General features: G+C 50.2%; 1 protein-coding gene across 7 annotated transcripts in view; it reads right to left on the bottom strand.

The window, feature by feature from the left end:
• The window catches only part of GRIK4 (glutamate ionotropic receptor kainate type subunit 4), a 392,975-nt gene that overhangs the window by 101,698 nt on the left and 278,820 nt on the right, over positions 1-12,457 (bottom strand). For all 7 annotated transcript variants that reach the window (XM_088843015.1, XM_088843018.1, XM_088843016.1 and 4 more), the window contains 2 exons: positions 11,551-11,703; positions 10,540-10,644 (listed from right to left, as the gene is read on the bottom strand). In XM_088843015.1, the coding sequence (XP_088699141.1) occupies positions 10,540-10,644; positions 11,551-11,703 (258 nt within the window). The remainder of the gene's footprint in view (positions 1-10,539; positions 10,645-11,550; positions 11,704-12,457) is intronic.

The following is a 12,457-nucleotide window of genomic DNA, read 5'->3' as shown; positions in this document are numbered from 1 at the left end:
GAGCAGACGAAGGACAGAGGTTGGGGGTGGAAGAAGGAGAGGGAAAGGTGGGAGAAGGCTGTGGGGAACCCATCCTGGAGGGGGTGGGCAGCTGGCAGAATTCATTTCCACTAAGCCTGGCTGGCACAGGCTGGCCCTTGCAGCCCTCTTGCAGGACCCTGGAGTTGCTGCTGGAGTCATATGAGCATATGGCTTGGCCCTGCTTCGTCTCGCTCCACCCTGAAGCAGGTGAGAAGTGAGATTCCAGGAATACTGCATGCATAGAGAGAGAAATATAGGAATAGACATCTCCACAAGACACCCGAACTAAATTGTGCCAATAGAGGAGAATCCTCAACTCACATCTATGAAAAATAGTCCATTCTGTTCTCACCATAATTTGATGACTCACATAAAGCAGATACTATGATGACCATCATTCCTGTTTTACTGAGGAACGCTGGGAGCTACAAGAGCTCGGGCTCGGGCTGAGCCCTTCCACAATCCCACAGCGCCCGCCCTGCACACAGCTCCTTCTCACCTCCCTGAAGTTTCCATCCCCCTTCGCCCACCTGCCTGCACTCCCCACACCTCTGGCCTGGAGCCTGCCCTGTGTCTCATCAGAGTTGAGGGATGCGGGCTGCTTCCTGAGACTAAATTAGCAGCTCTCCCTGGCGCGAGTTGGCTGAAGAGGCGCGGGAAGCTGTCACTCAGAACTGGCAAACTTCCCCAGGCTGAGTTCAGGCAGGATGCGTGATCGGGCATATTACAAGAAACAGATTTAAAACACAGCCCTTTAAAATCCCATTCCTCTACCCCAAAGCAGCCCCCTGTTTGAAATTTCAAGTAGCTCTAATTTGTCTGCTGGCTCATGTGTGAATAAGCATCGGCAGTCAGTGACTTTTCCATCAAAGCTGATAAGCAGGAAGACCCTGTGCTTTGGGAGGAAGAGCCAGAAGTCCGTGGGCCAGGGAGGCGGGAGGAGAGGAGGCCCTCAGGTGACACCCTCCCGAAGCCAGCTCATCTGCCCCTTGGCTGTCAGTCACTGTGAGGGTGGCCAGGAGCGCCAGATGCCCTCATAGGAGGGGGTGCTTAATATTAATAGACTTCTAATGAACCAGAGGACTACTGCTGTTAAGAGAACAGAAGCAAATGGAAAGGGAGAAACGTATCAACGATTGGAGGGACTTCCACTCCAGTTTTCAAATTCCAGCTGCCCATGGAGAGGCTTGTCATGTGAAATCTCTCTTGAACAAATGAGGAACACTGGACAAAATCCTAGGTCCCCAGGCTCCCTGCACACTTCCCAGGTCCCAGCCCTGGGCTCCCCACACCCTAGTCCCTTGTTCACGGATGCGTCCTTTTTCCCAGCCCTTGCTGAGTCTCAGTCCCAGCTGGGTGGTCCTCAGCTGTAGTCATGGAGTCCCCAAGGAGGCCTGTCCCTACCCAAACCTGGAGTGACAGCCGTCCAAGCGTGCTACGGAAGAGGCAGCCACAGGGAGCGGGTGAAGGGAGTGCCTGGAGTCTCCCCGAGGGCTTCCCCGGCGCTCCAGTGGTTAAGAATCCACCTGCCAACGCAGGGACATGAGATCGATCCCTGGTCTGGGAAGATCCGACATGCTTTGGGGCAACTAAGACAGTGCACCACAGCTACCGAAGCCAGCACACTGAGTCTGTGCCCCGCAACAAATGAAGCCACCGCAGCAGAAGTCCGAGCACCGCAACTACAGAGGAGCCCCTACCTGCCGCAACTAGAGAACGCCTGTGGGCAGCAATAAGACTCAGTGCAGCCCAAACTAAATACATTAATTGATAGATTAATTAATTAATTTAAGAAGACTCTCTGAGAAGGGGCTCTGTGATCTGAGCTCTGGTGTCGGCAGGAGTAGCCGAGTGAGAAATGGGATTGAGGGCGCATGCGCGGGAGACAGCCGGGTCTGTTGTGCAGTCACTAGGGCGAGGCGTCAGAGCGGTGGGTGGGGGTTGTGCAGGAGGAGGCTCCCAGCAGGCAGGGCCCAGTGCGTGACAGGCTTGCTGTGAAGCTGCCATTTACCCTGAAAGCAAACGGGGGCCACCGTGGGGTTTTCAGCCCAGGACTGATGTTTCCTAAGCCTCCTCTAGTGGGAAAGTTGGACTTGATAACCCTTCACTTCTCCTCCAACCCTAAGAATTTATAAAGTGCTAGGAGATGTTGACAACTGTTTTAAACCTCTCGCCAATTCCCCTTCTCCCAGCCCCTTCATTAAAAGGGAAAAGTGACTTCTCCGGAACCTTCAAAGCAGCCCCCAAACCACCGATCTCTATCTCCTCTCTGTCCTCTGGAGAACCTGCTGCCTCAGAATTTCCTCATCAAAGGCCAAGTCGCGGGGAATGGCCTGCCAAGCAGCCACCCATCCAGCCTTCTTGTCAGGTCCATCCTTGCAGCAAGCAAGGCAGCTGATTTCTAGCCATCAATCCCCACTCCTGTGTGGCTGAGCCGGGACCCACTGAGGCAGCTTCAAAGGATCTGCATATTTATGATAAACTCCCTCCTTGGATGGAAAACGCATTCAACAGTAGCAATCACTGCGCTCTCTGAGCGACTTCCCTGACCAGCAACCTGTCTGAGCCTTAAAGGGTGTTCTCATTAGCGCAGGTGGGACCTGAGCTGTGCCAAAGGCTCATGCAAAGGGGAATGGGGGACAGAACACAGATATGGGGGTGGGGGGCCCTGTCCATGGACCTGTTCATGACTCCCCCCTCACTGTTCCTCCAAGGCTGCGTGCAGGCAATGGCAACACAGACCATCATCTGACAGCATGTTTTGGGGATTTACTATTGTTCTTTGCTTTGGAAGTGGGAGAAGTGATCTGGAGGGGGAGCAGATCCCAGCAGGTCTGCTAAAGTTGCATCAAAGCAATAGACACTTCCTGGTCTTCTGGCTACGAGCGCCAAGATAACAAGTGTAGCTGCCTTTACACTACTCAGTGATGCAGCCGAAGCACGTTCTAGAGTCACAAACACTGGACCACCCCAGCCAGACCACCATGGAAGATGGCAGATGTGCCTGCTGTGGGGTGGGGTAGGGGGCTTCTGCAGGCAAGGGGGCAGCACAGGAGATCAAAGAGAGACATCATATACTCCCAGCAACTGGTGAGACCTGCAGGAACTTCGAGAAGTTGGAGACTGGAGTCCCTGAACCTTCTAGAAGACACTGCATCCCTAATTCTCAGTTTGTAAGAGTGACTCACAAAAGTCATCCTGTCCATCCTCCTGCCTCTGGTTAGCACTATACTCAAGTCATTCCAGGAAATCAGGTCCTTGGAAAGCTGGGTTTGTATCAGCTTTGGAAAACAAAATATGGCTGCCGACTCACAGTGTTTTTATTTTCCTACTCCTGGTCATCTCTGCCAATCTCCATCTCCATACACACAGAGTTAAATGGATCCATGGTCCATGAAAAGGTGGCTCAGGACTGGTTTCTATGAAAAAATCACGTGAAAATAACACTGTATATTTTGGAAGTGGTGACTAGGGGAAAGAGGAGTAATTAATTAATTCCAAGGGCTGCAGTTCAGAAAGAACCAAAATTTGAAGACTAATTCCAGGAAGCAAGTTAACGTGGTGAATAGAAATGGAACGTTTTGAGTGAGGGAGGTCAAAGTCCCATGGTGTTCTCAATTATGTGCCACTTAGCTTCATCTGGAGCCTGGTCCCCACTTTAAAGTCTTTACTGAATTTGCTACAATATTCCTTCTGTTGTTTCATGCTCTGGTTTTTCAGCCATGAGGCACGTGGGACCTTAGCCTCCCAATCAGGGATTGAACCCAAACCCCCTGCATTGGAAGACAAAGTCTTAACTACTGCACCACTGGGGAAGTCCCCGGTCTCATGTTTTAACAGAGCCCCAGACAACTAAAAGGCTTTTATGGTGAGAAATTTGTCAACTGTGTCACACTGGGAATGGCTAGGGGCCACGGTTTGGGGAAGGAAAAAGTCAGAGGGGATGGACAACTCAAGCACTGGACAGTGACTGTTGACTGTAATTTTTACCTTTCCCAAAAGATGAGGAGCTCTGGAAGGAATCATGACTCATTTATCTCACATTCCCAGCCTTTAACACAAAGTGTCAGATTTTATTTTTTTGGGCTCCAAAATCACTGCAGATGCTGACTGCAGCCATGAAATTAAAAGACGCTTACTCCTTGGAAGGAAAGTTATGACCAACCTTGATAGTATATTAAAAAAGCAGAGACATTACTTTGCCAACAAACGTCCGTCTAGTCAAGGCTATGGTTTTTCCCGTGGTCATATATGGATGTGAGAGTTGGACTGTGAAGAAAGCTGATCGCCGAAGAATTGATGCTTTTGAACTGTGGAGAAGACTCTTGAGAGTCCCTTGGACTGCAAGGAGATCCAACCAGTCCATTCTAAAGGAGATCAATCCTGGATGTTCATTGGAAGGACTGATGCTAAAGCTGAAACTGCAATACTTTGGCCACCTCATGCCACAAGTTGAGTCACTGGAAAAGACTCTGATGCTAGGAAAGGTTGGGGGCAGGAGGAGAAGGGGACGACAGAGAATGAGATGGCTGGATGGCATCACTGACTCTGTGGACATGAGTTTGAGTGAACTCCGGGAGCTGGTGATGGACAGGGAGGCCTGGCGTGATGTGATTCATGGGGTCGCGGAGAGTTGGACAAGACTGAGCGACTGAACTGAAGTGGTCAAAAAAAATTTTATGCTAAGTTTCAGAAAAGAATGAATGAAATGGAATCAAATTATCTTTAAATATTTGAAGAGCTGGTAAAAAAAAAAAAGGGAAAGAGAGAAAGAAAGCTGATTGTTTTGGGTTGCTTAATAGGGCAGGATTAGGAGGCAGGTTTTGACTCGGTGCCTGGAAGCTTCTGGAATGTGTCCCTGGGGAGGCACGGAACTCTCTAGCCAAGGATGTGCTCAAGGAGAGGCTGTATGGCGGCTTCCCTCAGGGATGCTGTAGAGAACATTCTTGCATTGGGTTGGAAGATCACACCAGACACCTCAAGGGTCTCCTCCAGCTTGTTCTGGGCCATTCTGCAGAGTGGAAGGACCAGTGACTGTGAAAACAGCTACACCTGGATTCAGCTCTTAAGTTTGGAACTAACTAGCTGAATGGATGGGGACTTCCCAGGTGACTCAGAGTAGTAAAGAATCTGCCTGCCAATGCAGGAGACACAGGAGGTGAGGGTTTGATCCCTGGTCCAGGACAATCCCATGGAGAAAGGAAGGACAACCCATTTCAATATTCTTGCCTGGGAAATCCCATGGACAGAGGAGCCAGGCAGGCTACAGTCCATGGTGTTGCAAAGAGTTGGATGTGACTGAACAACTAAGCAGAACAGCTGAATGGATGAGGATCATGATTTTCTCTCAGTTTCTTTACTTGCAAGATGGAGAGACTAGTTTTATGCATGGTTGAGAAAGGATGAGAAATTTTAAGTACACAAAACACCCAGCACAGCTCACCATGTAGCAGACACCCAGTAAAGGGTATCCATTCTCATTATGTCAGCAGAGTCAGCTTTCTATCTAACCACAGGCGAGCAGAACAGACTGCTATGCAAATCGAGTTTCAGTAATCTTTGAGCTTAGCCAGGCCAGACGTTGAGGGGTTACCATCTTCATCGCAGAGAGGGAGAAAGTTGAGGTACCCTGTTGTGATACACAGTGAGCCAATCGAAAAGTGTTGATCCCACCTCCCTGGCCTCATCCCTCCCTCTCCCAAAGGCTTAATTAGAGCCTGTTAAGCCATTTCCGATCCTCAGATGAAAGGTGTACTCATCTTATTACAGCCCTAACAAAGTCGCTTGGGGCCTGCTCAGAATCTCTGATCTTTAAACCAAGTTAAAATGAAGGAAATTAAGGGCCTGCTGATGCTGTGCTTCATTTTCCCCCTTGCCTCTTTCAAATATGATTTCTCACAAATTAGGCAGGGAGATTATACTATTCTGATACCACCCAGGACATATTTTGGAAGATGGGGAGGGAGAATTTGGGATAGAGATAGGAGATCTCATACAGGCAAAAACTGGGGGCTGAAGCTAGCAAACCTTGTCCAGGTTTGGAAATGTTCCTTCCAGGACACCATAGGGAACATTTTCCCCTAAACAGCCTCCAATGGAAGATCCACAGATGAAAAACTCTCTCCAAACAGAATCAAAACAGTAATTTTTTTAAATGGTAAAAAAAAAAAAAAAACCCTGAAATTCAAAAAGACTATTTTTAAAATGGTAATAATCCCTTAATCAGCCACTGGCAGGGACTATGGTATTTGGTTCAGACATTTTACCAATTACAACCCACTGGGTCCCTGCGTGGTGCTTTCTAAATAATCAAACCCAGCTCTTAACAGTCACTCGCCCAGACAGGAAGAGAAAGAACAAAACCAAATCCAAATGAGAAGATGCCATTACTAAAGAAAGCCCAGCCCAGCAGGTGCCCAGGAGCCAGGCGCCGTCCTGGTTTGGAGCAGGTGACAGCAAGTTAAGGTGTTTTGATCTGGGGGCTTAGGGATTCCAGGAAAGTGAGAAAAGTCAGGAGTGGGAGACCCATGAGCATGGACTTGGGAGTCAGACAAGCCTGAGGATGAACTCCAGCTCTGCGCCCAGAGTCCTTGCTATTTGTGGACTTGGGCCAAGTTCCTTATCAACTCTGAGCTTCGGTTTCCTCACTTGTCAAGCGGGAGTTTTATCTACCTTGAAGGGCTGCCCCCAGATCAGAAGCAGCCTGTGCAAAGCGCTCATGTGTTGTCTGTGGCGCCAAACAGGTCCTCAAGAGGTGTTGCTTCCCTGCTCCATGTCACTCTCCCCTCCCCCGCCAGCATCACCGAGGATGGAATTGGGAGTATAGTACAGCAGTTATCCTGACATACCCCTGACATTCCTCCTACCCTGGAAGAGAAGCCCAACTAATTATCAGTCCCTAAACCATCTATTCATCCTGTAATAAGCAGGGGAAGGACACCTGTCAAGAGGCGAAGGCTGGGTCGGTGATTGGGATGGGACCTGGGGACCAGAGCTGCAGAGCTACATCTGTGCTCATGATACATCCTGCAGGGTTCTCACTGCTGCTCACGGAACACGAGCCAGACAGGCGAGCTGCAAGACAGTCACCAGATTTGTTGAAGGGAAATGGGTAACAGAAGAGGATTACTGTGATGTATTTTATAAGTCCAATCAAGGATGTGTGTCCCTTGGGGTAGCTGAAGGTAAAAAAAACACCATCCTATTTAATGGTCACTTCTGCAGCAGGTTCCATTCAATATTAGCTCAAAAAAGATGAGGGTGGGATACAGGGGGGTCAAGCCTGTTCTTAGAGGCTGCAGTGTGTATTTGTCAAAGGTGAGCCTGTGGACCGGGGCTTCCCTGATGGCTCAGTGGATAAAGAAAGTGGCACAGTGGTAAAGAATCTGCCTGCCAATGCAGGAGACGGGGTTCAATCCCCGGGTCAGGAAGATCCCCTCCAGGAGGAAATGGAACCCTCTCTGTTATTCTTGCTTGGAAAATTCCACGGTGGGCTATACTCCATGGGGTCGCAAAGAATCAGACGCGACTGAGCACACTGAGCACAGCCCATAGACCACCAGCGTGATAATCATCTATCTGGCTGCTAGTTAAGAAGATGCAGGTTCCTGGGAAGCACCCAGCTTTACTAACTCCACGTATAACTTTAGGGCTTAGGAACATACATTTGAAGGCAAGCACCATGGGTCATTCTTGCATACACCTGGGTTTGAGAAGCCCTACCCTCCACCAATAATTAGTGCTGTGGAAGATGGGGCAGCAGCCGTCTCTGAGCAAAACCCCTTGCTGGGTTGGGCTGGGGTTGAGGGGTGGGTGCCGGTGGCTGGAGATTATGTCTCCTAATGACTCAGGCAGTTCTGCAGCCTAGCAGCTGGGAAAAGCAGCCTGAGCGGTGGCTGGTGGAGAAGCAGAGGTAAGGTGAAGAGGTACTTCGAGGCTAATGAGCTGTTCTTCAAGTGGAGGGTGGGATCAGGGCCAACAGTCAACTCCGCCATGGCAGGTGTCGCCTGGTAGAAGTGGGCTCTTTCTGGGGAGCATTAGAAAGCAGGGCTGAAGGCCAAGGGAAGTTTTTCAAAGCCTGAGCCTGGGCTTTCTGTGGAGTGAGCCTGGGTTTGGCATCCTCGTTGTTCTCCTAACTTCTGTTTTTCTTATCCCCTCTTTTTCCTGACCCTGTTTTACTTTTCCTGTAGCCCTTACCTCTACTGATGTATTATATAGTATTTGTTCACCTCCTGTCTGTCCCCTACTGGAATACAAGCTCCATGGAAGCAGACACTAAGCCCGTTTTTAACCTTTGTCTAGAAGCCAGCCTGGCACAATGCAGGAACTCAATATATATATGTGTGTATGCGATGATGATTTAGTAGCTAAGTCGTGTCTGACCCTTGCGACTCCATGGACTGTAGCCCACCGGGCTCCTCTGTCCATGGAACTCTCCAGGCAAGAATAGTGGAGTGGGTTGCCATTTCTTTCTCTAGGGATCTTCCTGATCCAGGAATCAAACCTGGGTTTCCTGCACTGCAGGCAGGTTCCTTACTGACTGAGCTATGAGGGAAGCCCATATGTACATATTGCAAAAAATGAATAAACGTTCCTTACTTCACATCCCCCACTGGGACTCAGGAAGTCAGCCTGACAATTTTCCTACAGATGGGCGACTTCATTTGTTCGGGAATTATGAGCCCAAGGGCACGATTTGAGTTTAATAACCTGAAATTGCACTTATTTTTGCCATGTCAGTCTCTTGCCAGACTGTAGGCTCTCTCAGTGCAGGAACTGTGTCTTTTCCATTTTGTTTCCTCCATGCCCAGCCCAGTGCCTGACACACAGGACAGGCTCACAATCTATGACCATTCTGTGATCCTCCATCCCATAGTTTCCAACTGCCTACCTCACTCCCTCCCTATTTGGGAAGTTATGAAAAACAGTCGCTGATGTCATTGCTTCAAGATCACGGAGCTCCGGCCCTGAGCTGAGAGCAGTCGTTAACATAGCTCTTCTCTCAGTCTGGGACTCTTGCCTTTCACTTTATTGTCTTCCCAGAAGGGTGAGCTGCCCTTGCAGTCGAGCATAATTGCTTTCCTCCTAGAAGGAACTCCATTGGCCCTGGTGAGACAGGCTGAAGCAGAATCTCTCAGACACAGGGACCAAGTAGAAGGATGCAGGTATGATGGCCCTTCCAGCACAGCCCAGGGTGTCACCCAGATCACCTCTGGGGTCTGTTCCCGGGTCTCCGCTAGGTCTACCCAATCAGACTCTTGTGGGGTGCAGTCTAAAAAATCTGCATTTTCCACAAATTGCCAAGGTGATTCTGATGCATAATTTGTCATAATGGTTAAGAACTTGGGCTTTAGAGTCAGAAATGCTTGCATTCAAAACCAGCTGCCATGACTACATTGTTCAAGATCAAGTCAGTCAGTCTCCTGGAGCCTCAGTTTCCTCACTTGCAAAATGGGGATTAATAAGAAGTAACTACTTTGTGGGATTAAAAGGGAAAATATGAATGACATACTTCATGTGGCAAATGGCTCATGGTTAGAGTTTAATGAATGAAAACCCCTATGATAATGATGATGGTGGTAGGAGTGAAAATGATAGAGATGGTGGTGGTGGTGAAGGTGATGGTGATGGTGGTGGTAAAGATGATGGCAGTGGTGTTGGTGAAGAAGAAGATGATGATGATTCTTCTTAATCTCCTGGAAAGGTGATTCTGCAACCTCTTCAGTGGTATGTTTCCTTAGCCACTCTGATAGTCAGGAAGCTCTTCAGTATGTCTGCTTCATGATATAATTAGTGTATCATTTTCTCCTTATAATGTTTTCCTAAGGTTGGAGAAAGGCTACACTAAGAATAAAGAATTTACTATTAGAGTGATGGAGAGGTTGGGAGACCTTCAGAGAGGCACTTGGAGTGACTGCCAGAATCCCTGTTTCCTCTGATGTAAGAGAATCGGAGGAAAGGAGAGTGAGAAGGTTAATGCAGGAGGGTGAGAAAGGCGGGGCGAGTTGAAAGGAGCTCCAGAGGACGGAGCAGCCCTGAGTTGGTCAGGGAGCAGCCAGGAGAGGAGGAGTGTGATTGGCATGGCAGGGGGGCGGAGGTGGGTTGGTCAGAAAAGAGCTGACAGGAGAGAACTGAACACTGAAGGGATTCCTCAGATCCCATGGGATCTGATCTATAGGTGACCAGCAAGCAACCTGGAAACTAACACTGGTCCAAGGATTAGGGTGAGATTAAGGAAGTGGAATAATCCACATGGTAGAACTTCCTCCTTATACAATGCCCCCCTCTCTGCCCTCTCCCGCTATGAAGAACAGTTGCCTCCCTCTTGGTGTTCTGCTGGGGCTGTGACCCCTGATCCACACTGGCTGATCCTGGTGTGGGAAGAGGAGAAGCCTTGCACTGGACACTGCCTGCTGCTCTGGGGAGGACAGCAGGAGGTCATCCTGAGCACTAAGGAGAAATGGGCTGGGGACAGAGACAGGAGCAAGGAGGAGGGATCTGACAGCAGGCTAGGCTTACCTGCCGGAAACCGTTCCTTGTGAATTGCAAGATTTTCAAGGCATAGTTGGACCTCTGGCCTTTGCTGTTGAATTCAATGTGGCCGGTGAGACCTTCCAATTCTACCTGTCCAAGAGAGAGTGAGTTACAGCACCAAATAGGCCCAGCATTCCATGTGGCCTGGAGCAAGCATTCCACCATACTAGTGAAGGATGCACAAGAGAGAGGAAGCCGTCAAGACCCATTCTCCTGTCCAACTCTTGGCCACAGGATCTTGAGACTATGAAAGTGATGTCTCTGGAACCAGTTCAGACTTGGCCGGGGCTGGAGGAGGAAAGGATGCCCCACACCCAGTGACCTCACAGCTGCTGCATAAACCAACTCGGTACTGAGATGCTAGTTTGAGCTCAGATCCCCGGGAGCTCTTCCTCCACGCCCTTGTCTGTGAATAGCATCTATCCTCCTTGGGAAGCTGCTTGCCCATCTCTAAGCTGCAGGAAGTCAGGATGAACTGACTCTAGCTGCAAAGTCCCAGCAGCTCTGCACCAGGTTTCTCTGATGGGAGATGGCTTTTTCCTGGGCTAGAATCAATGTCCATCCCACCAGTGGTGGCTTAGCTGGGAGAACTCTGGGGTAACTTAGCATCAGGCCAGAAGTGCTGAGCCTGCAACTCCCTGAGGGGCCAACATCCATGGCAGCCTTATTCATCCCCATGTGTGCAGAGCTTTGCAGGGACCAGGTCTGAGCCAAAGGGGTCCCAGTTCCAAGCCTAGAATCCAGGGGCTGCCTAACAGTCTAAGGTTCAAGAGCCATTGCCCTGCAAACAAACTTGCCATGGATTCTCAGTGGTTTTTAGGGACTAGGGAACAACTGGGGCTGATGGTCCCCTGAATGGGATCACCACAGATCATTGTTTTACCCATGGCTGTGATATACTGGGGAGGCCTGCAGCTGGGGTGCCTTGAACAGTGTCCCCCCGTCTCTGCCCCTTGCAGGCTGGGCGTGGTCTGCAGGGTCCCCACCGCCCCTCACCATGCGCAGGTAGTTCATGAGGCTGGTGCCGTGCTGCCAGATCTGGGCCGAGCCGCAGGACAGGGGCTTCACACCGATCTCCTGGCTGCGGTTCAGCTCCTGCACCGCGGTCACCACGGCATAGACGGCGTCAAACAGCAGGGCCGAGGACAGCTGGGGCGGAGAGATAAAGCGGTGAGTGTAAAGGAGGGAAAGGAAAAGGAGGAAGAAAGGAGGAGGGGGAGGAGGAGAAAGCAAAACAAAGAAGTGAGGGAGTGTCTCTGCTGCCCTGGGTCCACCTCTCCCTGGAGACTTGCAGACACAGCTCGCCACGCCATTTCTCGCATCCTCCCACCAGGCACCAGGCTCTTTCCTGCCACATGGTTGCCACTTCCCATGTCGTCTGGGATGCGGTTGTCTTGGCTGATGCTCCCTCATTAGCAAACGCTCCAGATGCCGAGAGATCGGCATGTGCCTATCTGCAATATCCGCTGGCATTTGGCCTTCGAGATTCTTCAGGTGCTTCTAAGTAATTACAGCTCCAACAAGGGCTGCTGGGGGTGAGGAGGAGGAAGAGGATGGAAGGACCATCCTCAAGGTCCCTGTCTCCACTCCATCTGTATCTTGTCTTCAGAGAGGTGACCCAGGCAATGCATCTATCCCCAGTGTGCTCTGGGCTTCATGAGTCCTTTCTGCAGTCCAGCTTGGGCTGCCTTGAGCTCCTGAAACCTCCTAAGCCCGGAACATCTTCTTTTCCCAGCTTAGTCTCCAAGGGTCCTCCGTCTATCACCAGACAGCTCTTCTCTCCCAGGCTCCTGGCAATCAGTCCAGGTCTCTCACTGGGATCCTCCAGCAGCTTCTCTGAAACCTTGTGTTCCATCCACACTCCTCCAGCTTATTCCTCCTACCCCATCACCAATTTCACCTC

This window comes from Moschus berezovskii, chromosome 14 (genome assembly GCF_049115385.1).
Source record: "Moschus berezovskii isolate FMDL1 chromosome 14, NW_MosBer_1.0, whole genome shotgun sequence".
Classification (NCBI taxonomy): domain Eukaryota; kingdom Metazoa; phylum Chordata; class Mammalia; order Artiodactyla; family Moschidae; genus Moschus; species Moschus berezovskii.
This window is presented reverse-complemented; position numbering and strand designations above follow the sequence as displayed.